This window comes from Salvelinus alpinus, chromosome 29, assembly GCF_045679555.1.
Source record: "Salvelinus alpinus chromosome 29, SLU_Salpinus.1, whole genome shotgun sequence".
Taxonomy (NCBI): Eukaryota; Metazoa; Chordata; class Actinopteri; order Salmoniformes; family Salmonidae; genus Salvelinus; species Salvelinus alpinus.
The window spans coordinates 38,958,282-38,981,822 of NC_092114.1; the positions used below are offsets into that span (position 1 = coordinate 38,958,282).

The following is a 23,541-nucleotide window of genomic DNA, read 5'->3' on the forward strand; positions in this document are numbered from 1 at the left end:
TGTGTGTGTGTTTGTGTGTGCATATGTTTATTTGAAACCCTTGTTTTATAGATTACATTTTCATCCTGATGCTACCCAAGATGTTTGAGTACCATTGGAGTGTCTCCAGTTCACATGTCTGTTGATGAGTACTGATTTATTTGTGTCTTGCTGTCCAGGGCCCTGGTTTGTACTACGTGGACGATAACGCCACACGTCTCTCTGGTCGTATGTTCTCTACTGGTTGTGGTAGCAGCTATGCGTACGGAGTGATGGACAGCGGCTACCGTGAGGACATGACGGTAGAGGAGGCGTACGAGTTGGGCCGCCGTGGCATCACCCACGCCACGCACAGGGACGCATACTCTGGAGGAGTGGTCAACCGTGAGTGACCTTGTTCTGAACCTATACTCATTCTATAACGATTCATTTGATTTGACTTAACTAAGTCAGTTCATGTGAGACCATGTGAAGTATAGATAGGTGCAGGTTTGAGTTTGATGTATGTTGAGATATTGTCCGTTTGTTGTAATTCCATTCAAGAGGTTATAACTAAATATACAATAATAATCTAATCTCATAAGGATTTATCCATATTAAAAAGGAGTCATATGCTGAATCCATAGGAAATGTAAATGTAAACAATACCTTTAAAATATGTTTATGTGTAACTGTGTCTCTGTTTGTCCAGTGTACCATATGCAGGAGGACGGCTGGATAAAGGTGTGTAAGGAGGACGTGTCAGAGCTGATCCACCGCTACAGGAAGGGCATGTTCTGATCATAGATCAGTTTCTACACAGACACACTGTGTTCTCTATCAACTGATCCCAGCACTGCTCCAAATAAAGACCGTTTTCAAACCGCATTCTCTGGCCTCTATTGTTTAACCTTCAGGTCTTACATGCTGTCACAACTTGCTGCAACTGTTACCAGTTCTATTCAAATGTACAGTATTATAATCTACTAGTTATTTACCAGTGCCGGTCATTGGAAAAGGTTTGTTGGATTGTTTAATACAATACTAATACTACAAACCTTGATTTGAATTTTCTCTGTAAAGTCTGTTGAGACTTGTGAAATTCACTGGACAACTTTGTGACTTGGAAGAGTTTTAGTCAAATGTTTTAGCCTACTAAACGGTCAAATAACAACCTCATAACCAACAGTTGAAGAAGGAAGTAAAATTCAGAGTCCGTATAGTTTTGTCTAGCGTATCTGCCTCCAACAAACTGTTTCCTGAAACACAAATACATGTCCCAAACCAGTCGGATGTGTTTGCCTGGTTATCTTTTGGTTGGCACCATTTTGTAAATTTCCACCTCAGTATAGGAGTTCATTGTACAAAGGAAATTCTACAACCAAAATGTTTGTGCTATCAGAGGACATTTTAAATTAATGTAATGAATTTGCCATAAAACCCAAAGAAGCCTATTATGTTCATTTTCTCAGCTTGAGGAATGAGTCACTGTGGATATGAATAGTGTGGTAGTAGTTACATGGTGAGTACTATATTTTCCCAGTGGGTTATTATAGAGAATTTCATCCCTTACAGAAACTACATTCCATAAAACAGTCTAGCAACATTGATATCTGTTGCCAGGCAGAATTCTGTGCAACAGGTCTTGGTGAATAACATGATAGGCTATTACATTTCAGCCCTAGAGGGCAGAAGTGCTGCTACAGATACTGTTCTCCCTGGCAGTTTATTGATCAATAAATATAATTGATTCATCAGCCAGAGTTCACTCACCTGTTTTCCAGGTCTGAATCAGTCCCTGATTAAAAGAGAATGATAACTAGCAGTGCTGTGGACCTCCAGACAAGCATGATTTATTCTAGTCTATATCATATGATAATGTTCAGGACAAAAGACAGTGCAGAGATTATCCACTATTTTAATAAGCATTTTATTCAAACATCTTTCATACAGGTCAACAAAATATCTAGAATGTTATTTATTCAAAAGCCTATTACAAAAGAATTGTGGAACTCCTACACCTACAGTACACTAAACAGTACCCAAAATGAGTATAGGCCACTATTTAGTTAAGCCTGTTGTTGTTTACAGCCAGTGGTTGACTTGGACTCAAATAGGTGCCGGTACTCAAAGAAACAGTGTAGAAATTACCCCCTTTCTAATGAGCATTTTATTAAAACATTTACATATCAGACACTTTTATCAAGAACGAGGAGCAATTAGGGTTAAGTGCCTTGCTCCAGGGTACGTTGACAGATTTTTACCTAGTCGGCTTGTGGATTCAAACCAGCAACCTATCGGTTTCTGGCCCAACGCTCTTAAGCGCTACGCTACCTGCTACCCCATCATTTTTCATACAGGTGATCAAAATATAAATTACTTCTTAAACCCATATATAAAATGATATTGTTCCACTTCAAGTCCTGTTCAGAACATATCTTACTGCCAACATTAAAAGGTCCAGAATGACACTTCCATTTAATTTTTTTTAGACTTTATTGAAAGGTGTAAGAACATTATTACAGAATGCATGAATTTGGTCTCTAATTGGTCTTGTTAGGGTGGTTGATTATGTATCTCTTAAATGGATCACATTTACACTTGCAATAAAATACATGTTCACTTGCCCCATCACCAACTACAGACCGTATAGTCCAAAAGTGTTTTGCCCCATCATAAATCAAAATGTATCATAAAATCAAAACAGCTAGAAAAATAACGCCACTTTCGGTAAAAGAGAAAAATGTACAAATGGAACATGTGGATCGGCCTTGTCTGGTTTATAGCCATACAATTAAACAAGTTAGTGTGAGCAAAGTTATAACGTCACACAATTACTGTATCTTATACCACCAAAACCGACAAACGAAACAATTATTCAGTTTACAGCAATATCTTTTAAATGTGATTGTTTTGGTGGCTTCACTTAGGGGAAAATCAGGAAAATGTATGTTCTTCTTGTAGAATATTATAAATGAAAATCTTAATTCAACATCTCACAACAATCTAATCCTTTCCAGAAACACACTTTCCTGGTGTTCCATTGATTGTAATATACCTGTAAGACTGAGATACTGTACGTCTATCACACAGTGGCAATATTACATTATATAATTCAACAAAATTCAATTTTAAAAAGCCAAACCATGGATTAAATTAAAGTAAAACTGTTTCAAGGAAATCACCAAAGAATATTTCTGACAGCAGATCTTTTTTATATATGGATTCTATGTTTACAGTGTGTGTAAACTTGTATGTGAGAGAAAGGTGTGTGTGTGTGTGTGTGTGTGTGTGTGTGTGTGTGTGTGTGTGTGTGTGTGTGTGTGTGTGTGTGTGTGTGAGAAAGGTCTGTGTGTGAGACTGATGTGTGTGTAAGTATACGTATGTGTTATGTTCTTGGGAAGTTCAACGTTTGTTGTTTCCATTACGTTGCTGTCCTCTTCAGCTCCTAAAACACATGAGAAGAGAGGTTACACACATAAACCCATTCTAAACAGTAGCCGTGTGTTCCATAATGGTAGTGGTTGTTTCTCTAGTTTGGTCATTAATATGAGGACATCTTAAGTGACTTACTCTGATGTTACAGAAGTGCAGAGAGGTCTCTCAAGTCTTCTGGACAGCTTTCCCAGAGGTCTCAGAGTCAGTGTCGGAAGCTAAAACAGAAATAAAACCCCAATGTTAGAAAGAGACTGATTGAAAGATAATGAGTTCAGGTTAATTACCAAGTTCCTAACGCATGGTTCACAGTAAATAAAACCATCCATATTAATTAAGTAGCTACATCAATTCACATCTAAGTTTGAACGAGCATCAGAATCTACAAAGAAAACACACAACCACATTCTAAAATGGATACAATCAAACACAATACAAAATTCAGTGACCTCTTCAGAATAGCAAACAATATGAACATAGGCACTTACTGCTGGCTGGAACAAAGCCTGAAACAGAGGTAAACATGAAGTTATTATTGAATTTGTTGGAATACAACAAGAGAACATGTTTGAGTATACCAAATCCTGTATTCCTACTGCAGACATCACATACAACCTAAGTGACGTGACTATTTACGCAAATCAGATCAAATCAAAAACACTTCTACCATCACTAACTATACAATACTATTACTTGTAAACCAATACTATGACTACTACTTCTAAACCACTAAATACATCACAGCTGATAATATCTAAGATGACAGTGTATCCTACATATGACAATAGAAAGAGGTATTTCTCCCCTCCCACCTTTCTCACTCTTCTTCTTCCTCCACATGACGACCCCAACAACAACAGCAACAATGACCAAGAGAGCTACAGCCACTCCAATGATGGGGGCCAAGCCAATGGTGTTTGGTTCATTTTCATCTATAATCATCAGAACAGAGCATTCAGACTACAGTGCTAGATGATACATTTTCATCTAAAATGAACTTCAAGCAGCATCCCTCAATGTCAATAAAAGGTCAGGAGGTCAATGAGAACATGCAGTCAGAAAGGTAGCTTTACTGAGCAGATGAGTGAACTTAGAAAGGAGGAATATTGGGCACATTCAGCAAGAGGGTTGGGTATAGTGTACATTTAAATCTATATCCCTCTTACCCCTGTTGGTCTTTCCCCAGTTGGTTTGGATCTCAGACTCAGTCAAAACCGTGTTGAAGTCCTTCTTGATACCAGTGACCTGAACCACACACTGATACTTGTTGTTCTTCCACTCCTCAGGCGTCACTGTGAGGTGGGCGCTTTTCTGGAAGGTTCCATCATCGTTTGGGAGAGTCTCTCCATTCTCCACATCTTCATGGTGATCTTGTCCATCTTTCTTCCAGACCACCATGACTCCACTGGGGTAGAAACCTGTAGCGTGGCAGGTCACTGGAGAGGAGGGGGTCTTCTGGAGCAGAGACACTGAGGGAGGGACTGGAGAAAGAGAGAGACAGAGAGAGAGAGAAAGAGAGAGAGAGAGGGTGGGGGTGGTTGAAAGGTAAATAGAAGAGGGTGAGATGGAGGGTGTAAGAAAAACAGGGGAATAGACAGACACACAGAGATACTGTATATGATATCAATTTTGGTAGACTATGGGCAATTACAGAGGGGGTGGTAGAAGAGATTTAAAAAAATGTCATGCGTCTCTGTACCTGTCCTCATCAGAGTGCTCTTCCCATAGTCCAGATACTTCTTCAACCACTCAATGCAGGTCTGGGTGAGGTAGTTGTTCATGTTCTCATTGTAACCTATGCTTCTGTCCCACTTGTGTTTGGTGATGACTGCCTGTGGTGTTGGGGCGATCCATGTCTTTGTCTTCTGGTCAAATACCACAAAATCCTTTCCATCATATCCAAACTGACTAAACCCCTCTGTGACTCCAGTGTCCTCATCCAACACACAGCCGTACATCATCATCCATGTGTGCACACCTGAGAGAGAGCGCAAGAGAGAGGGGGAGGATCATCAACAATGTGCATTGCTCCATCTGTTCTCCAGATTCAGTCTGCCAGTGGGATCTCTATCATCATGTATTAGTTGTTCAACCAGACTGGAATAAAACAGATCAGCTCAGACCTCTACAGTGTGATGATGATGTCACACCTTCACCACAGAGACAGAGAGAGTTGATGAGGAGACTCAGAGAGTGGATCTATTCTACACCAGCTGATGTTGGCTTGGTTCTATCTACTGTGTTGAATATACACATTGTGTTCAGTACAGAAGTGTTATTCTGACAAATGGATGTTGTGTAGGACTGTAGTTCAGTGAGGTGTGTAAATGAATAAAACACTGTTGATAAATGAAGTCTGTCCTCTAGTGATGATGTCAGAGATAAATAGAGGAAGTGAGAGGATCCTCTGTTCAGTCAGGAACAACACGAGAGAGAGATGGAGAGACCAACATGAGGAAGATTATCTCTCAATGGTGCATGTTGTCTCTTTCTCCTCCCTGCTGCAGCAAACAGGAACCACAACACAGCAAGTGTTTATCACGCTGTCCGTGGTGCTGAAGCTACAACATAATTACAGCCATTTTGTTTCTTACTTGTTTCTCTGACTGAAAAGTTGTAACCGAAATCCCTCATTTGTTTAGGAAAACATTCCATATACCCTAAACCCCTTGCTCTCTTTACGTGCACCAGGTATGCTCGCATGCACGTGACAAATAGTGCATGACCTATAGCCAATCATAATCACGTCAATAAATTGTTTATAACAAACTCTGAACACCGTACCACATGTGAAAGCAAAATGGATGTGGAGGACGTGAAGAAGAAACTCGAAATGGGGGAATGTTTACTTGATGCTTAGGAGGGAAAGGGGAAGTCAGACGTATGGAAGACATTTGACTTAGTTGTAGAAACTACTGCAGATGATGAAAAAGGAGGGTAGAGGAGCAAGTACTGTCTGAGTATTATGTGTGACAAACAGGTGCTGTTAGATTATAATAATATTTGGAACAGTATAAACAACACTGAATAAATTATGATTGTACCAGTGTTCTAATGAAGAAAAAAAAAGAATATATATATACACACATACTGGGAAAAAATATTTGAATAGTTTAATCCAAGATTGAATTATGGTTATAAGTCAAATGAGAAGATCCTTCTTTATGAAGGAGCAATGGGTGTTATTCATATACCATTCTCACACTCAAAATAAATATAATATACTGAACAAAAAATATAAACACCACATATAAAGTGTTGGTTCCATGTTTCATGAACTGTAATAAAATATCCCAGAAATGTTACATATTGTCACGACTTCCGCCGAAGTTGGTCCCTCTCCTTGTTCGGGCGGTGTTCGGGGTCGACATCACCGACCTTCTAGCCATTGCTGATCCATTTTTCATTGGTTTTGTCGTGTCTTCTATCACACCTGGTTTCAATCCCATCAATTACATGTTGTGTATTTGACCCTCTGTTTCCCCTCATGTCTTTGTCGGTGATTGTTTGTTGTATGTACAGTGGGGAGAACAAGTATTTGATACACTGCCGATTTTGCAGGTTTTCCTACTTACAAAGCATGTAGAGGTCTGTAATTTTTATCATAGGTACACTTCAACTGTGAGAGACGGAATCTTAAACAAAAATCCAGAAAATCACATTGTATGATTTTAAAATAATTAATTAGCATTTTATTGCATGACATAAGTATTTGATCACCTACCAACCAGTAAGAATTCCGGCTCTCACAGACCTGTTATTTTTCTTTAAGAAGCCCTCCTGTTCTCCACTCATTACCTGTATTAACTGCACCTGTTTGAACTCGTTACCTGTATAAAAGACACCTGTCCACACACTCAATCAAACACTCCAACCTCTCCACAATGGCCAAGACCAGAGAGCTGTGTAAGGACATCAGGGATACAATTGTAGACCTGCACAAGACTGGGGTGGGCTACAGGACAATAGGCAAGCAGCTTGGTGAGAAGGCAACAACTGTTGGCGCAAACTGTTTATTGCATGACATAAGTATTTGATCACCTACCAACCAGTAAGAATTCCGGCTCTCACAGACCTGTTATTTTTCTTTAAGAAGCCCTCCTGTTCTCCACTCATTACCTGTATTAACTGCACCTGTTTGAACTTATTACCTGTATAAAAGACACCTGTCCACACACTCAATCAAACACTCCAACCTCTCCACAATGGCCAAGACCAGAGAGCTGTGTAAGGACATCAGGGATACAATTGTAGACCTGCACAAGGCTGGGATGGGCTACAGGACAATAGGCAAGCAGCTTGGTGAGAAGGCAACAACTGTTGGCGCAATTATTAGAAAATGGAAGAAGTTCAAGATGACGGTCAATCACCCTCGGTCTGGGGCTCCATGCAAGATCTCACCTCGTGGGGCATCAATGATCATGAGTAAGGTGAGGGATCAGCCCAGAACTACATGGCAGGACCTGGTCAATGACCTGAAGAGAGCTGGGACCACAGTCTCAAAGAAAACCATTAGTAACACACTATGCCGTCATGGATTAAAATCCTGCAGCGCACACAAGGTCCCCCTGCTCAAGCCAGCGCATGTCCAGGCCCGTCTGAAGTTTGCCAATGACCATCTGGATGATCCAGAGGAGGAATGGGAGAAGGTCATGTGGTCTGATGAGACAAAAATAGAGCTTTTTGGTCTAAACTCCACTCGCCGTGTTTGGAGGAAGAAGAAGGATGAGTACAACCCCAAGAACACCATCCCAACCGTGAAGCACGGAGGTGGAAACATCATTCTTTGGGGATGCTTTTCTGCAAAGGGGACAGGACGACTGCACCGTATTGAGGGGAGGATGGATGGGGCCATGTATCGTGAGATCTTGGCCAACAACCTCCTTCCCTCAGTAAGAGCATTGAAGATGGGTCGTGGCTGGGTCTTCCAGCATGACAACGACCCGAAACACACAGCCATGGCAACTAAGGAGTGGCTCCGTAAGAAGCATCTCAAGGTCCTGGAGTGGCCTAGCCAGTCTCCAGACCTGAACCAAATAGAACATTTTTGGAGGGAGCTGAAAGTCCGTATTGCCCAGCGACAGCCCCGAAACGTGAAGGATCTGGAGAAGGTCTGTATGGAGGAGTGGGCCAAAATCCCTGCTGCAGTGCGTGCAAACCTGGTCAAGAACTACAGGAAATGTATGATCTCTGTAATTGCAAACAAAAGTTTCTGTACTAAATATTAAGTTCTGCTTTTCTGATGTATCAAATACTTATGTCATGCAATAAAATGCTAATTAATTACTTAAAAATCATACAATGTGATTTTCAGGATTTTTGTTTTAGATTCCGTCTCTCACAGTTGAAGTGTACCTATGATAAAAATTACAGACCTCTACATGCTTTGTAAGTAGGAAAACCTGCAAAATCGGCAGTGTATCAAATACTTGTTCTCCCCACTGTATGTGTGCAAGTTATGGTCTGGTGTGCAACGGGTTTTACACCCTCTTATTTTATTTTGTATTATGTTGGTTTTCTGATTTTTTTGGAATACTTATTAAACAGCTCCGTTTATACCAAGTTCATTCTCCTGCGCCTGACTTCCCTGCCACCAGCACGCACCCTGTTAAAAAATCACCGACCCGAACTATGGAGTCAGCAGGAGAAGGTACCCCGGCCATTGAGGTGGATAAGCGCGTCCAGGAGCATGCAGCAATGCTTTACCATCTTGGCACCGCCATGGACCGTGTTGTCCAGACAATGGATCCCTGGGAGAGACAGGGAGTTCGTCCAGCGCCTCCACCAGCACACCCGGGGTCTCTCCAGAGCGCCCCTTTCCCGCCTGAACCCAGTGGCATCTGTCTCTCCTTGCCCCAGGAGTTTCGACAGGAGGGCTGCGAACTGTCAGGGGTTCTTATTGAAGTTAGACCTCTATCTGGCCACCGTCCACCCGGCGCCCTTTTCCCGCCTGAACCCAGTGGGATCCGTCTCTCCTTGCCCCATGAGTATGACGGGAGGGCTGCGAACTGTCAGGGGTTCTTATTGCAGTTAGACTTCTATCTGGCCACCGTCCACCCGGCTCCATCGGGCCGTAAGAGGGTGGCCGCCCTCGTCTCGTTCCTCACCGGGAGAGCCCTGGAGTAGGCCAACGCCGTGTGGAGAGAGGGTGTTGGACCAGTTTGAGGAGTTCACCCGCCCGAGGGCCGGTACTTCGACCACCCGCCCGAGGGTAGAGTGGCGGGTGAGCGCCTCTACCATCTTAGGCAGGAGACGAGGAGCGCCCAGGAGTTCGACCTGGAGTTTAGGACCCTGGCTGCCGGCGCAGGATGGAACAACAGGGCCCTGATCGATCATTACTGCTGCAGTCTACGCAAGGACGTCCGTCGGGAGCTGGCCTGCAGAGACACCACCCTCACGTTTGACCAGCTGGTGGACTTATCCATCCGTCTGGACAACCTGCTGGCTACGCCCGGACGTTCAGATTGGGGTCTGGTGGCTCCATCCTCCAGCACCCCCTCTCCGATACCCATGGAGCTGGGAGGGGCGGTGCGCAGGGAGACCGGAGGGGGTTCCCGCTCGTGCACCATCTGTGGTCGCAGAGGTCACACTGCCGGTCGGTGCCGGGTTGGTTACTCTGGGAATCGAGGCAGCAGGCAAGGTCCTCTGGCATCACCCCAGGTGAGCCGGCACCATTCTCACCCAGAGGCCTCTGTTGCACAAATGTTTGTGTTTGTCATTTTCCCTGCATAAGGCGCTCGTCGATTCAGGTGCGGCTGGGAATTTCGCCCAAAGTTTAGGGATCCCCATTGTTCCCGTGGATGTGCCCTTCCCCGTTGACGCCTTAGATAGTCGACCATTAGGGTCAGGGTTGATTAGAGGTCACCGCTCCTCTGGGCATGGTGACACAGGGGGGTCACACAGAGAGAATTAGTATTTTCCTTATTGACTCTCCTGCGTTTCCTGTGGTGCTGGGCCTACCCTGGTTAGCTTGTCATAACCCCACTGTTTCTTGGCCACAGAGGGCTCTCACAGGGTGGTCGCGAGAGTGCTCAGGTAGGTGTTTAGGGGTTTCCGTTGGTGCTACTACGGTGGAAAGTCCAGACCAGGTCTCCAGCGTGCACATTCCCCCAGAATATGCCGATTTGGCTCTCACCTTCTCCAAAAAGAAGGCGACTGAATTACCACCTCATTGACGGGGCGATCGTGCGATAGATCTCCTGGTAGACGCAGCACATCCCAGGAGTCATGTGTATCCCCTCCCGCAGACGGAGACGAAGGCTATGCAAACATATGTCTCCGAATCCCTGCGTCAGGGGAACATTCGGTCCTCCACTTCACCAGCCTCCTCAAGTTTCATTTTTGTGAAGAAGGAGGGAGGTTTGCGCCCGTGTATTGACTATCGGGGTATGAATCAGATATAATTACCCGCTACCGCTCATAGGAACAGCGATAGAGTCAATGCACGGGGTGCGCTTCGTCACTAAACTAGATCTCAGGAGCGCTTACAACCTGGTGCTTATCCGAGAGGGAGACGAGTGGAAGACGGCTTTCAGTACCACATCAGGGCACTAGGAGTACCTCGTCATGCCGTACGGGTTGATGAATGCTCCATCAGTCTTCCAAGCCTTTGTAGACAAGATTTTCAGGGACCTGCACGGGCAGGGTGTAGTGGTGTATATTGATTACATTTTGATATACTCTGCTACACGCGCCGAGCATGTGGCCCTGGTGCGCAGGGTGCTTGGTCGCCTGTTGGAGCATGACCTGTACGTCAAGGCTGAGAAGTGCTTGATCTTCCAACATTCTGTCTCCTTCCTAGGGTATCGTATTTCCACCTCAGGGGTGGAGATGGAAAGTGACCGCATTTCAGCCGTTCGTAATTGGCCGACTCCCACCACGGTAAAGGAGGTGCAGCGATTCTTAGGGTTTGCCAACTACTACCAGAGGTTCATCCGGGGTTTTGGTCAGGTAGCGGGTCCCATTACCTCACTGCTGAAGGAGGGCCCGGTGCGCTTGCAGTGGTCAGCTGAGGCGGACAGGGCTTTTAGTCGCCTGAGAGCTCTGTCACCTCGGCTCCCGTGTTGGCCCATCCGGATCCCTCTTTGGCGTTCATAGTGGAGGTGGACGCGTCCGAGGCTGGGATAGGAGCTGTGCTCTCTCAGCGCTCGGGTACGCTACCGAAGCTCCGCCCCGGTGCCTTCTTCTCGAAGAAGCTCAGCCCGGCAGAGCAAAACTATAATGTGGGGGACCGGGAGCTGTTGGCTCTCGTCAAAGCCTTGAAGGCGTGGAGACATTGGCTTGAGGGGGATAGACACCCTTTTCTCATCTGGACTGACCACCGTACATCCGGGCGGCGAGCAGACTGAACCCTCACCAGGCAAGGTGGGCTATGTTTTTCACCCCTTTTGTGTTTACCCTTTCCTACAGACCAGGCTCCCAGAACTTTAAGGCAGACGCATTGTCCCGGCTGTATGACAAAGGAGCAGCCCATGGATCCCATTCCCATACTCCCCGCCTCTTGCCTGGTGGCGCCGGTAGTGTGGGAGCTGGACGCGGACATTGAGCGGGCGTCACGTGCAGAGCCCGCTCCCCTCCAGTGTCCAGCTGGGCGTCTGTACGTTCCGTCTGCTGTCCGCGACCGGCTGATCTATTGGGCCCACACGTCACCCTCCTCTGGTCATCCTGGGATCGGTCGGACGGTACGCTGTCTTAGTTGGAAGTACTGGTGGCTAAGTACTTTGGCTAAGGATGTGAGGGTTTATGTTTCCTCCTGCTCGGTGTGCGCCCAGTGTAAGGCTCCTAGGCACCTGCCCTGAGGTAAGTTACAACCCTTACCCGTTCCACAATGGCCGTGGTCGCACCTGTCGGTGGATTTCCTAACCGATCTTCCACCTTCACTGGGTAACACCACGATCCTGGTCGTTGTGGATCGTTTTTCTAAGTCCTGTCGTCTCCTCCCTTTGCCCGGTCTCCCTACGGCCCTACAGACTGTGGAGGCCCTGTATACACACGTCGTCCGGTACTACAGGGTGTCTGAGGATATAGTGTCTGATCGGGGTCCCCAGTTCACGTCAAGGGTCTGGAGGGCGTTCATGGAGCGTCTGGGGGTCTCGGTCAGCCTTACCTCAGGTTTTCACCCTGAGAGTAACGGGCAGGTGGAGAGAGTTAACCAGGATGTGGGTAGGTTTCTGAGGTCATATTGCCAGGACCGGCCGGGGGAGTGGGCAGCGTTTGCGCCCTGGGCAGAGATGGCCCAGAACTCGCTTCGCCACTCCTCCACTAACCTCTCTCCCTTCCAGTGTGTATTGGGGTATCAGCCTCCTTGGCATCAGAGTCAGACCGAGGCTCCTGCGGTGGATGACTGGTTCCGGCGCGTGGAGGAAACATGGAACGCCGCCCATGTCCACCTTCAGCGCGCCGTGCTGTGCCAGAAAGTTGGTGCAGACCGACATCGCAGTGAGGCTCCGGTGTTCGCACTGGGAAACGGGGTCTGGCTCTCGACCCGAAACCTGCCCCTCTGCCTGCCCTGTCGGAAGCTGGGTCCGCGGCTTGTGGGGCCATTTAAAGTTCTGAGGAGAGTGAACAAGGTTTGTTACAGGTTACAGCTTCCTCCCGATTACCGCATTAACCCCTTGTTCCATGTGTCTCTCCTCGGCCGGTGGTGGCTGGCCCGCTCCAGGAGTCTGAGGTGCGGGAGGTTCCTCCGCCCCCTCTGGACATCGAGGGGGCCCCGGCGTACTCCGTTCGTTCTATACTGGATTCGAGACGTTGGACGAGGGGCCTTCAGTACCTCGTGGACTGTGAGGGGTATGGTCCGGAGGAGAGATGCTGGGTTCCGGTGGAGGACGTGTTGGATCCTTCTATGCTGCGAGAGTCCCACCATCTCCATCCGGATCGCCCTGCGCCTCGCCCTCCGGGTCGTCCCCGAGGTCGGTGTCACCAGCACTCACCCCGTTACACATACAGTATGCACAAAAAGCTTTTTCTCTCAAATTTTGTGCACACATTTGTTTACATCCCTGTTACTGAGCATTTCTCCTTTGCCAAGATAATCCATCCAACTGACAGGTGTGGCATATCAAGAAGCTGATTAACCAGCATGATCATTACACAGGTGCACCTTGTATTGCCAGAGAATTTAATGTTCATTTCTCTACCGTAAGCCGCCTCCAATGTCATTTTAGAAAATGTGGCATTTGGCAGTATGTCCAACAGGCCTCACAACCGCAGACCATATGTATGGTGTCGTGTGGGCGAGCGGTTTACTGATGTCAACGTTGTGAACAGAGTGCCCCATGGTGGAGGTGGGGTTATGGTATGGGCAGGCATAACCTACGGACAAGGAACACAATTGCATTTTATCTATGGCAAATTTTAATGCACAGAGATACCGTGACAAGATCCTGAGGCCCATTGTCGTGCCATTCATCAGCAGCCATCACCTCATGTTTCAGCATGATAATGCACGACCCCATGGCACAAGGATGCTCTGGTTTTGACGTGTACGACAGCGTGTTCAAGTTCCCTCCAATATCTAGCAACTTTATACAGCCATTGAAGAGTGGGACAACATTCCACAGGCCAAAATCAACAACATGATCAATTCTAAGGTGATATGTAGTGCTGCATGAGGCAAATGGTGTTCACAACAGATACTGACAGGTTTTCTGATTCACAACCCTACCTTTAAAAAAAAGAGAAATCTGTGACAAACAGATGCAAATCTTTATTTCCAGGCCTAATTCATGTATTTAAATTGTGACTCAATAAAATCTTTGAAATTGTTAAGTTACATTTATATTTTTGTAAAGACGTTGTTACAGCAAAGACTAAAAACAGTTGCATGCATTTGTGAATTGCGGTTCATTTATTGTTTAGGCTAATTATTAAAAGCTCCCTTTGGCATTTAGTTTAAAAACTAAAACGCTTGATTGCATTTCAAAGCATGAATGACTCGTCTGTGTGATGACATAAACAAATTATTAATTGATACAGTAGCCTACATATTGAAATATAAGCCTAAGTAAGTTACGGTATTAACACAGCTAAATTGGACGCGCACTTAGGTCTATAGCTTGATGGTGGTGGGAAGGTCCCAGACAGTGCCCCATACTACCGTGTGTTGTCCAATCACGTGCGTTATTTAAATCACTTCACAAAACTCAGCCAATCAAAGTGAATGTTTAACATGCATGTTAGGAGACTGATGTTGTCAGAGAGAGGCAGCGAGAGAAGCAGAAGCGGAAGCGAGAGGAGAAACTAATGGCGCAAAAGTCAGGACATCCGATACAGAAAACCGAGGTTTCAAAGAGGACTGGACAGACAAATATGCCTTTATCCTTCCCGCAGCGAGTGTCCAACCACTCTGCCTGATATGTTCAGAGACCGTGACTCTAATAAAAGGTGCCAACGTGAAGCGCCACTACGAGACAAAGCACAGATCTTCTGAGCAAACATATCCACAGCAGTCTGAGGTGAGGACACGCAAAATAAACCAACTCAAAGCCCAGTATGATCGGTCCACCAGAGTCCTCTCCCATGCATTCACTGCCCAACAACGTGCAAACGAATGTTCACTAAAAATAGCTTGGATTTTGGGTCAACACCAAAGGCCATTTACTGACGGGGGAGTGGTGATGGAGTGGTGATGGAATGCGTGAAAGCTGTTGCTGAAACTTGACGATAAACAAAAAGACGAGCTGTGTGAAAAGATCAAGCAAATCCCAACGTCGCGTACAACAGCAGCAAGAAAGAGTGAAATAATAACAGAGGACGTATTAACACAGCTTGATGGAGCTATTCGGAGAGCACCATGCAGAGCATTATGCTCTTGATGAATCTACTGATGTGAGTGATAATGCCCAGCTTCTGGTGTATGTTAGATTTTCTTCTTCTAATTGAGAATCCATTCCTCATCAACAGGTGTCAGGTGATTTTCAAAGGAGGTGACACAGACCTTCAAGTGGGCCCATGCTGGATCTCTACAGATGGAACTGATTGATCTGCAAGCAAATGTAGCACTGAGAGAGCACTTTCAACTAACTGATCATGACACTTTCTGGCTGCAGGCCTTGTCTGAGACTGTTTTCCCCTGGTCGAACCAAAGTAGCACCACACACATTGACCATGTTCGGCTCCACATACAGTTGTGAGTCTTCTTTCTCCACTCTGAACATCATTAAAAATAAGTACTGTTCTAGACTCACCAATGAGCACCTACATATGTGCATGAGAATGGCACTGACTCCATTCCAGCCAAGGTTCAAATGACTGGCAGGGCAAGAAACAGCCTATTTCTCTCACTAAAGAGAGATGGAGAAGTGAAGTGGGAGAGAATAGGAAAGATAAATATTAAACCTGTGGTTTCTTATTTGTTCAAAAATCAAAGCACTTTTTTCAGAAACAGGCACTTCTGTTATTTTTTTGTGAAGATGCAGTCTTGTTTTCCTTGAAATTAGAACATTTGTGATTGGCCTACTTTTATTTATGATTAGGCTGCATATTTATTTTACCTCATGTTTAATGTGTCTGCATTGAAAATGTGCAATAAATATTGTTGAAATGTTACTGAAATGTAGTACTTTGTTTATTAGCTATACATTTACAAGAACTATATGTGCCCCCAAATCATAGCGCACGTTTGAATGGTTTGGACCTTTTGGGGGGAGAAAATGTTAAGTCGGTGAACCTCTTTGAACTCTAATTGTGCACCCCTGCTCTACGTCATCCACAAGTATGACCACTACCGGTGCAGCCATGGAAGATGCTGAAATGGAGGAAGCACCTCTGGATCTGGGACCCGGTGATTATTAAGATCCTCACGGAAGTAACCACTGAGGACCTTGTTGAACAGGATGTAGCCGTGGAGAAAAACGAGGAAACAGGGAGAAACGAAGAGGAACAACGTCACACCAGGCGTCATCAGAGGTACAGTACCAGCCCCCAGATTCGCTCAACCCATTTCAGCAGAGGCTCCTCCAAGCCGCCGAGGGATGTAGCCCAACCTGATGCTCACAGAGGAGGATGAAGAGACCCTTGTTGCCATGCCAACCCTGAAGAGGCTGCCTCAGCCAAGAAAGGCAGCAGTCAAGGTTCAAATTCATCAGCTGCTTTTCGAAAACCGAGTTCAATGGTCCGTTTTTCCCCCACAACACAGTACTGAGATAGTGAAGTGAAGGGGGTCATTTTTACAGTATACTCATGTAGGCTAATTGGTATTTCAGATCAAAGTATTAATATGAGTCAAATGTATAGCTGTTGTTTCTGGGTTAGAAAATATCCTAAAACAACAGTTAGCTGTCTAAATATTTGCCTGTCATGTCCATCTTTTGATCTGAAATACAAATTCCATGAGTAAACCGCAAGAATGACCAACTTTACCGCACTGTTCCAATATTTATGCCACTATACAAGCAGTATTTAGTTAACACACATCTCACCTTCTATGGTGTTATACTATGTAATGAGATGGAGATGGAGTCAAATTAGCCAAGCAGCTGACAGGAAGGACAGGAAGAGGAGAGGAGGTGTCTGGTTGTTGTTTAGACCTCCCTTACTGTACCTTTCCTTTCACACGTGTCAATCTGTTTAAATTCAGTCAATTCATGAAGTCAATTGTTACAACATATTTAGGATAGCATTCATTATTAGTGTTACATAGATTTCTGAATTTTGTTATGGCTACGTGTTATTTTATTTTTTTCAGAGACAGACTCTGTTCTTCTCCTCGAGGCACCTCACATGTCCAGTGCCCCGCCCTTTAATCTCCCTCTGCCTGAGGAGGCTGTTGAGATGAATGGTGGTGGGTAACCATAGGGATGGAGCAGAGGCAGGTAGAGGGGAGAAGGCAGGCAGACTGGTGAGGGGGTGGGTTGACTGTCTGTATTACTATCTCTCTCCATGGGAGAATCTAAACTGTATTTCCTTGACTCCTCACGTCCTCTCTCCTCGCCTCCTTCTCAAAGCCCATTTGAGGAGAAGGTCAGTGAGAGGGAATGTCAGGTTCTTTCACGCTGACCTTCTCCTCCAATGGGTTTTGAGCGGGAGGTCAGGAGAGAGGACGTGAGGAAACAATGAAATGCAACTGAGTTTTTCCAAATGTCCTCAATTGAGATTTTACAACTGTCCTTATTCTGCTTATTATGTCCTAGGGTTTTTGAGTACAAAATTCATGGAATTCATAAAGTAAATAGTTACTCTATAGTATAGCAACCATTATTAGTTGTACATAGATTGCATGAAAATTGACTGAGATGAAACTCACACAGCAGAGAATTCAGATGATCTTGTTGTTTTTCAAAAGGTGACATTTGACACACACACACACACCTCTCCACTCATCTCTCCACCTCAGATCTCCTGTGCCCTGCCCTCTCTCTATTTATGTCTGAAGACCCCTACTACGTCTAGGCTTTATGAGTTGTCCCTGTATCTGTCTGCAGTTGTGCCAAAAATACATGATCTTGTTGTTCTCTTACAGATTACAGGTGATTTGTGTGTTTAGCTTTTGATGAGTTCTGACCAAAACCTGGAACACTGTTAATTATCAGGTATCCTATTGAAATATTGAGGGCTATAGTCTAGGGTCTACACCAGAAGTGAATGGGTATCTATAGGAGGAGTGTATATGGTGGAGGCAATTACTTCTGGAATGTATTGTTTAAAGTAACAGTGATCCCACGTGGCAGGAACTGAAAAGGCTGGAGAGATATGTGAGAAAGGGGGTCGAGGTCAGGTCACGTTAAGAGAGAAGGAACAGTTTATTGCTCGAACCACTTAACTTCCTGCCTAGCCATAGAGATGTAATGTTTAAAGAGAAGGAGGAGACTCCACCCAAACTGGGGTACATATACTACCACTGATGGAAATATGTTTTTGTCTTATGCAGTTGTATGACCCAATGGGTGAATAAACTCGGTTTAAGCTTTACTAATCGTCCGTGAATTTTACTCGGTTCATTTAGAACCTAACACCTGTCATGTTCTTTCCCATTTTTTCAAAGGCAGTTTCATTTGTTTATTAGTATCTCATTTAGACCTAATCTTCTTATTTCCTCCCTATACCTTTGCAGATCTAAGCAGTGGTGGGAAAAGTACCCAATTGTCATACTTGAGTAAAAGTAAATACCTTAATAGAAAAAGACTCAAGTAAAAGTGAAAGTCACCCAGTAAAATACTACTTGAGTAAAAGTATTTGGTTTTAAATATACTTAAGTATCAAAAGTAAATGTATAAATCATTTCAATAATTACTTATATTAAGCGACCCAGACGGCACCATTTTCTTGTTTTTTTAAATTAACGCATGGCCAGGGGCACACTTCAACACTCAGACATCATTTACAAACAAAGCATGTGTGTTTAGTGAGTCCGCCAGATCAGAGGCAGTAGGGACGACCAGAGAAGTTCTCTTGAGAAGTGGGTGAATTCTACCATTTTCCAGTCCTGCTAAGCTTTCAAAATGTAATGAGTACTTTTGGGTGTGAGAGAAAATGTATGGAGTAAAAAGTACATGATTTTCTTTAGGAATGTAAAGAAGTATATGTAGAAGCTGTCAAAAATATAGATAGTAAAGTAAAGTACAGATGCCCCAAAAAATACTAAAGTAGTACTTTAAAACATTTTTACTTAAGTATTTTACACCACTGGATCTCAGACAATATTAAAGTAAAAACCCATTCTCTTCCTAATTCGTTTTTTCTCCACCTGCATGTTGTCAGACCAGTGAAGCTGGTGGAAAACTGTACTATTTGTATGGACCCTAGGTTAGCCTTTCCCATTGTTATCATACTAACTGTATGTCCTATAACCTTAATTAGAGCTCCTGCTCACCTGATGTAGCATGCCAGGTGTGTATAATACTGATGTTAATGGGACTCCACCTGCCTGCTATCGGGACTCCAACCATCCCTGGACCCACACAGACCTGTGCTTTCGGCGAGGCTGGTCCCGGTCAAACAGCGCGATCAAGACCACCTTCTTCAACATTGGTCTCATTGTTGAAAGAGACTACTATCTGCTATCTAGACTATTTATCATTGCAATTCCCTCCAAAACAATGCATTTTGGAGAGAAATTATATTATAGGCTGTCACAATAAACGCGTAGATGTCATCGAATAGATAATATGTATGCTACTTGGCAAATGTATTAATATAACATTTGAATAAATATTTGTTTTATTATGTAATACATTATATGTTTTACTGGATATGTGTGCAGTAAAAGTTCAACATTCTGCTACTTTCTGTCAAGTCCACACATACAGTTTTATGCATACGTTGGATAAATCCAACGTATGCACCACACAGAACGTACTGCAACTGCCCCTGTGACGCAATGCTCCATTGGAAATGAATGTACTTCTGGTGTACCAAAACACAATGACGCAGTCAGTGTGATCGAGGTGTAACTGTCCTGTTGCTTAACAATCACGTTTTGGAACAGTGAGTGCATTCTGACTTCACACACATAAAAAAAGATATTTGGAACTCACACGTGAAAAGGTTAGGCGCACTGTTTGATGAAATAATTAAGACAAACAAATGACTCAAGAGGGAGTCAGACGGCCACGATGTGTTAAATAAATGACAGTGAGTGCCTGTGACTGGCGCACATTGTCTCCTCCCTGTTGCAGCAAACAGGCACCACAACACAGCAAGTGTTTATCACGCTGTCCGTGGTGCTGAAGCTGCAACATAATTACAGCCATTTAGTTTCTTACTTGTTTCTCTGTCTGAAAAGTTGTTACCGAAGACCCTCATTTGTTTAGGAAAAACATTCCCTATACCCTGAACCCCTTGCTCTCTTTACGTGAAACAGGTATGCATCGCATGGACGTGAACAATAGGACCTGACCTATAGCCAATCATAGGGCTGGGCGATACGGACTGAAAATCATATTGTGATTTTTTTTTTTACTTATTGGCAATTCACAATATATATCAATATTTTTGATGTTGTCTCTTAATATGCGTTGTTGTACAATTAGAGGTCAAATACAGTGCATTTCAAACAGTCAGCAGTAATCTAATGAACTCAGGGCTTGTGAAGTTATACCTGGGCCTCTCACTAGCCTTTCACAACCATAAGACCCACTAATAATTAAATTATTTTAACTTGCTTTTTTGTTGTTGCAATAATCACTGATCTGGCTTTCAAGTCTGTCTATAAAAATTATATTTTGTTACAAATGTACCTAGAACCATGCATAATGCACATTCACTATTAATGACTAACTTCTTGTAGCAGGCATCAGGCTGTAGAACATAAACACAGGTGTCACCACATGTCTCTCATGCCCATGTGCCAGTGATTAACCAGCTAATCTTTATAGTTCAAGATTATCCAACTTGGATCTATTTGCTAGCTAACAAGGTAGAACAGTTGAATTGTTATGAACACACCCTTCTGTCCGTCTCCAACTGTTTGAACAGCATGTTAGCCTGTCCACTTTGTTCAGATGTTGAAATCAAGTTGTCTACCTTATTTCTCAGAATGAGAACGGGTTGCCAATTCCTTGTATAATTGTGTTTGATGGTTATTGCACATTTATAAAACACAGACTAGACAGCTAGTGTAACAGTCTCTGGCTAAAATGCTGCTAGCAGTACACCAACGCAGCACGCGACAAACTGAGCATTCATTTTCCAGAATCAACGTTCATCGATACACTCATTTTAGTAATGTCTGCTCTGTGTGCAATTTGAGTGTTGAGACATAAAAAGGGAATCGTTAGAGAAGTTGACTTCTCCTCTACTACAGTAATGTCTCAATGTGTTTTAGTGTCCATATGACCCATTCTGTTGGACCAAAACTCAAATGCAAATTGCGAGTTGAAACCACTTGTCAGAGAGGAAGATGTGATCTCTCATCTCTGTTGGCGTGAGAGGCAGGGAGGAGGGGGGGCAGGGTGTGTGTGTAAACAGAGAGGAAGAGGCGAAGCGAGAGGTTTCACTCCCGATAAAATCTGTCTAAAATAAGTCCAATGAGTTTCTATGGGCTGATTTTGGACCTAAGCTCGTCACCTGCCTTCCCGCCTTTGGGACAACGACTCCCATTGCTAGGGCGGAAAGATGTGCATCTCTTCAGTATATACAGATCTCTGGTGTAAATGGGGAGGTGCACACAGCACAGAATGAGTGAAAGAGACCAAAAATACAACAAGAACAAGCGGACAAACGCTCATAAAAACGAAAAAGAACAAAACCTTGGTTCTTGCGATACAGGCATTTGGAATACTGCGCAAAAACATACATTCAAATTAATTAGATATATCACCCAGCCCTAGCCTATCATAATCCCATCAACAAATTGGTTATAACAAACTCCAAACACAGCAAAATGGATGTGGAGGACGTGAAAAAGAAACTTGAAACAGGGGAATGTTTACTGTTTGCTCTGATGGGAAAGGGGAAGTCAGACGTGTGGAAGACATGTGACTTAGTTGTAGAAACTACTGCAGATCATGAAAAAGGAGGGTAGAGGAACAAGTACTGTCTGAGTATTATGTGTGACAAACAGGTGCTGTTAGATTACAATATTATTGTTCCTGACCATTTGGAACAACACTAAATAAATTATAAGTGTACCAGAGGGTCTGTTCTAACGAGATAAATAAATAAATATATAAAGCCTTTATTACCACAAAAACTAAAAACAGTTGCATGCATTTGTGAATGACGGTTTATTTCTTGTTTAGGCTAATTATTCAAAGCTCCCTTTGTTATTTTGTTTTAAAACAAAAATGCTTAATTGCATTTCGAAGCACGAATGACTCGTCTGTGTGATGACATGAACCAATGATTGATTGATACAGTAGCCTATATGTTGAAATAAGCAAGTTACGGTATTAATAATAAACAGGAAGCGCTCTTAGCCCTACAGCTCGATGGTGATTATACAAGGATACTACTATACTAAGCCTACTAATGATAATGGCATTCTTATTATAATGATGATCATGATAATAATTGTAATAACAATAAGGAGGAGATCAGGAAGAGGGGGGTATAGGAACAAGAACTGCCTGCATATTGTGTGACAAACAGGTGCCGTTAAATTACAATGTACATTTTCTGTCCGTTTGGAACAGTTTTGATGGATCCTGTTAGAATGTAACATGATTCAAGTTAAACTGTAGTTTGTATCCTGTTTAGTGAATGATTACTGTGAGTGTTAATGGAGTTTAGACCATTAAACTGTGTAGGGGAGAGAAGGAAAACTCATTGGGGTCATAAAATGTATAGCTGGGGAAGTGACGCCTACAAGGGAAGAGTATAAAATGTATTGTGAATTTTCTAAATGCATGCATTCAGCTGACTATATACTTAGTATTAAACACTTTTAACTTCTCTTGATCTTTTGGTCTGAATTCTGTATTGCAGAGAGGTTGCAATAGCATTTATCTTTTTTAGCAGTTTAAACAACATTAGATAAATGGCTCTGGCACCCCAATGGTGGAACAAACTCCCTCACGACGCCAGGTCAGCGGAGTCAATCACCACCTTCCGGAGACACCTGAAACCCCACCTCTTTAAGGAATACCTAGGATAGGATAAAGTAATCCTTCTAACCCCCCCCCCCCCCTTAAAAGAGTTAGATGCACTATTGTAAAGTGGTTGTTCCACTGGATATCATAAGGTGAATGCACCAATTTGTAAGTCGCTCTGGATAAGAGCGTCTGCTAAATGACTTAAATGTAATGTAAATGTAAATAAATTATAAGTAATACCAGAGAGTCTGTTCTAATGAAAAACATTTTTAAAGCCTTTTTCTAAAGCATAGCAAAAATAAATTCCTGTATCTGACATTTTGCGGTTGCATGAGGCTTGGTGCTCACGGAATCAGTAGGGTATTAAACAAACACTCAAACAGACAAAGGAATTAGGATCTGTCTTGTTTATGTAGATATACAGTGGTTCCTCCTTTAAAAGTTGCGTCATAATGCAGGACACATTGCGGGCTGCTGCAAAATTCTATGGCACGCTATTTAATTGTCACCTATGGCAAGTTATTTAATTGTCAGCCATTTTTACCATTAATGCAAGTTAGTGCTAATTTGACCACCAGAGGGCATCTTTTAGAATCATTTGATAGTCTTCCATATTGGAATTACTAGAGAATATAAAACCTTTTTCGTAAGAACATAGTATATTGGATTGATTTTC

The 23,541-nt window shown here is 43.6% G+C and overlaps 3 protein-coding genes across 3 annotated transcripts in view; 1 reads left to right on the forward strand and 2 right to left on the reverse strand.

The window, feature by feature from the left end:
* The window catches only part of psmb8a (proteasome 20S subunit beta 8A), a 2,954-nt gene extending 2,108 nt beyond the window's left edge, over positions 1 to 846 (forward strand). Inside the window, exons 5-6 of the mRNA XM_071374563.1 lie at positions 159 to 363; positions 671 to 846. Of these exons, the coding sequence (XP_071230664.1) occupies positions 159 to 363; positions 671 to 759 (294 nt within the window). The 3' untranslated portion in view covers positions 760 to 846. The remainder of the gene's footprint in view (positions 1 to 158; positions 364 to 670) is intronic.
* Positions 847 to 1,858: 1,012 nt separating this feature from the next.
* Positions 1,859 to 23,541, reverse strand: part of LOC139558983 (BOLA class I histocompatibility antigen, alpha chain BL3-7-like) — a 220,857-nt gene continuing 199,174 nt past the window's right edge. Inside the window, exon 9 of the transcript XR_011671677.1 lies at positions 1,859 to 3,332. The gene's annotated coding sequence lies outside the window, so the exon portion shown is untranslated. The remainder of the gene's footprint in view (positions 3,333 to 23,541) is intronic.
* Positions 3,209 to 23,541, reverse strand: part of LOC139558984 (class I histocompatibility antigen, F10 alpha chain-like) — a 32,620-nt gene continuing 12,287 nt past the window's right edge. The window contains exons 3-8 of the mRNA XM_071374556.1: positions 5,093 to 5,371; positions 4,560 to 4,874; positions 4,206 to 4,325; positions 3,882 to 3,899; positions 3,532 to 3,611; positions 3,209 to 3,406 (exon numbers count right to left, since the gene is read on the reverse strand). Coding sequence (XP_071230657.1) covers positions 3,562 to 3,611; positions 3,882 to 3,899; positions 4,206 to 4,325; positions 4,560 to 4,874; positions 5,093 to 5,371 — 782 coding nt within the window. The 3' untranslated portion in view covers positions 3,209 to 3,406; positions 3,532 to 3,561. The remainder of the gene's footprint in view (positions 3,407 to 3,531; positions 3,612 to 3,881; positions 3,900 to 4,205; positions 4,326 to 4,559; positions 4,875 to 5,092; positions 5,372 to 23,541) is intronic.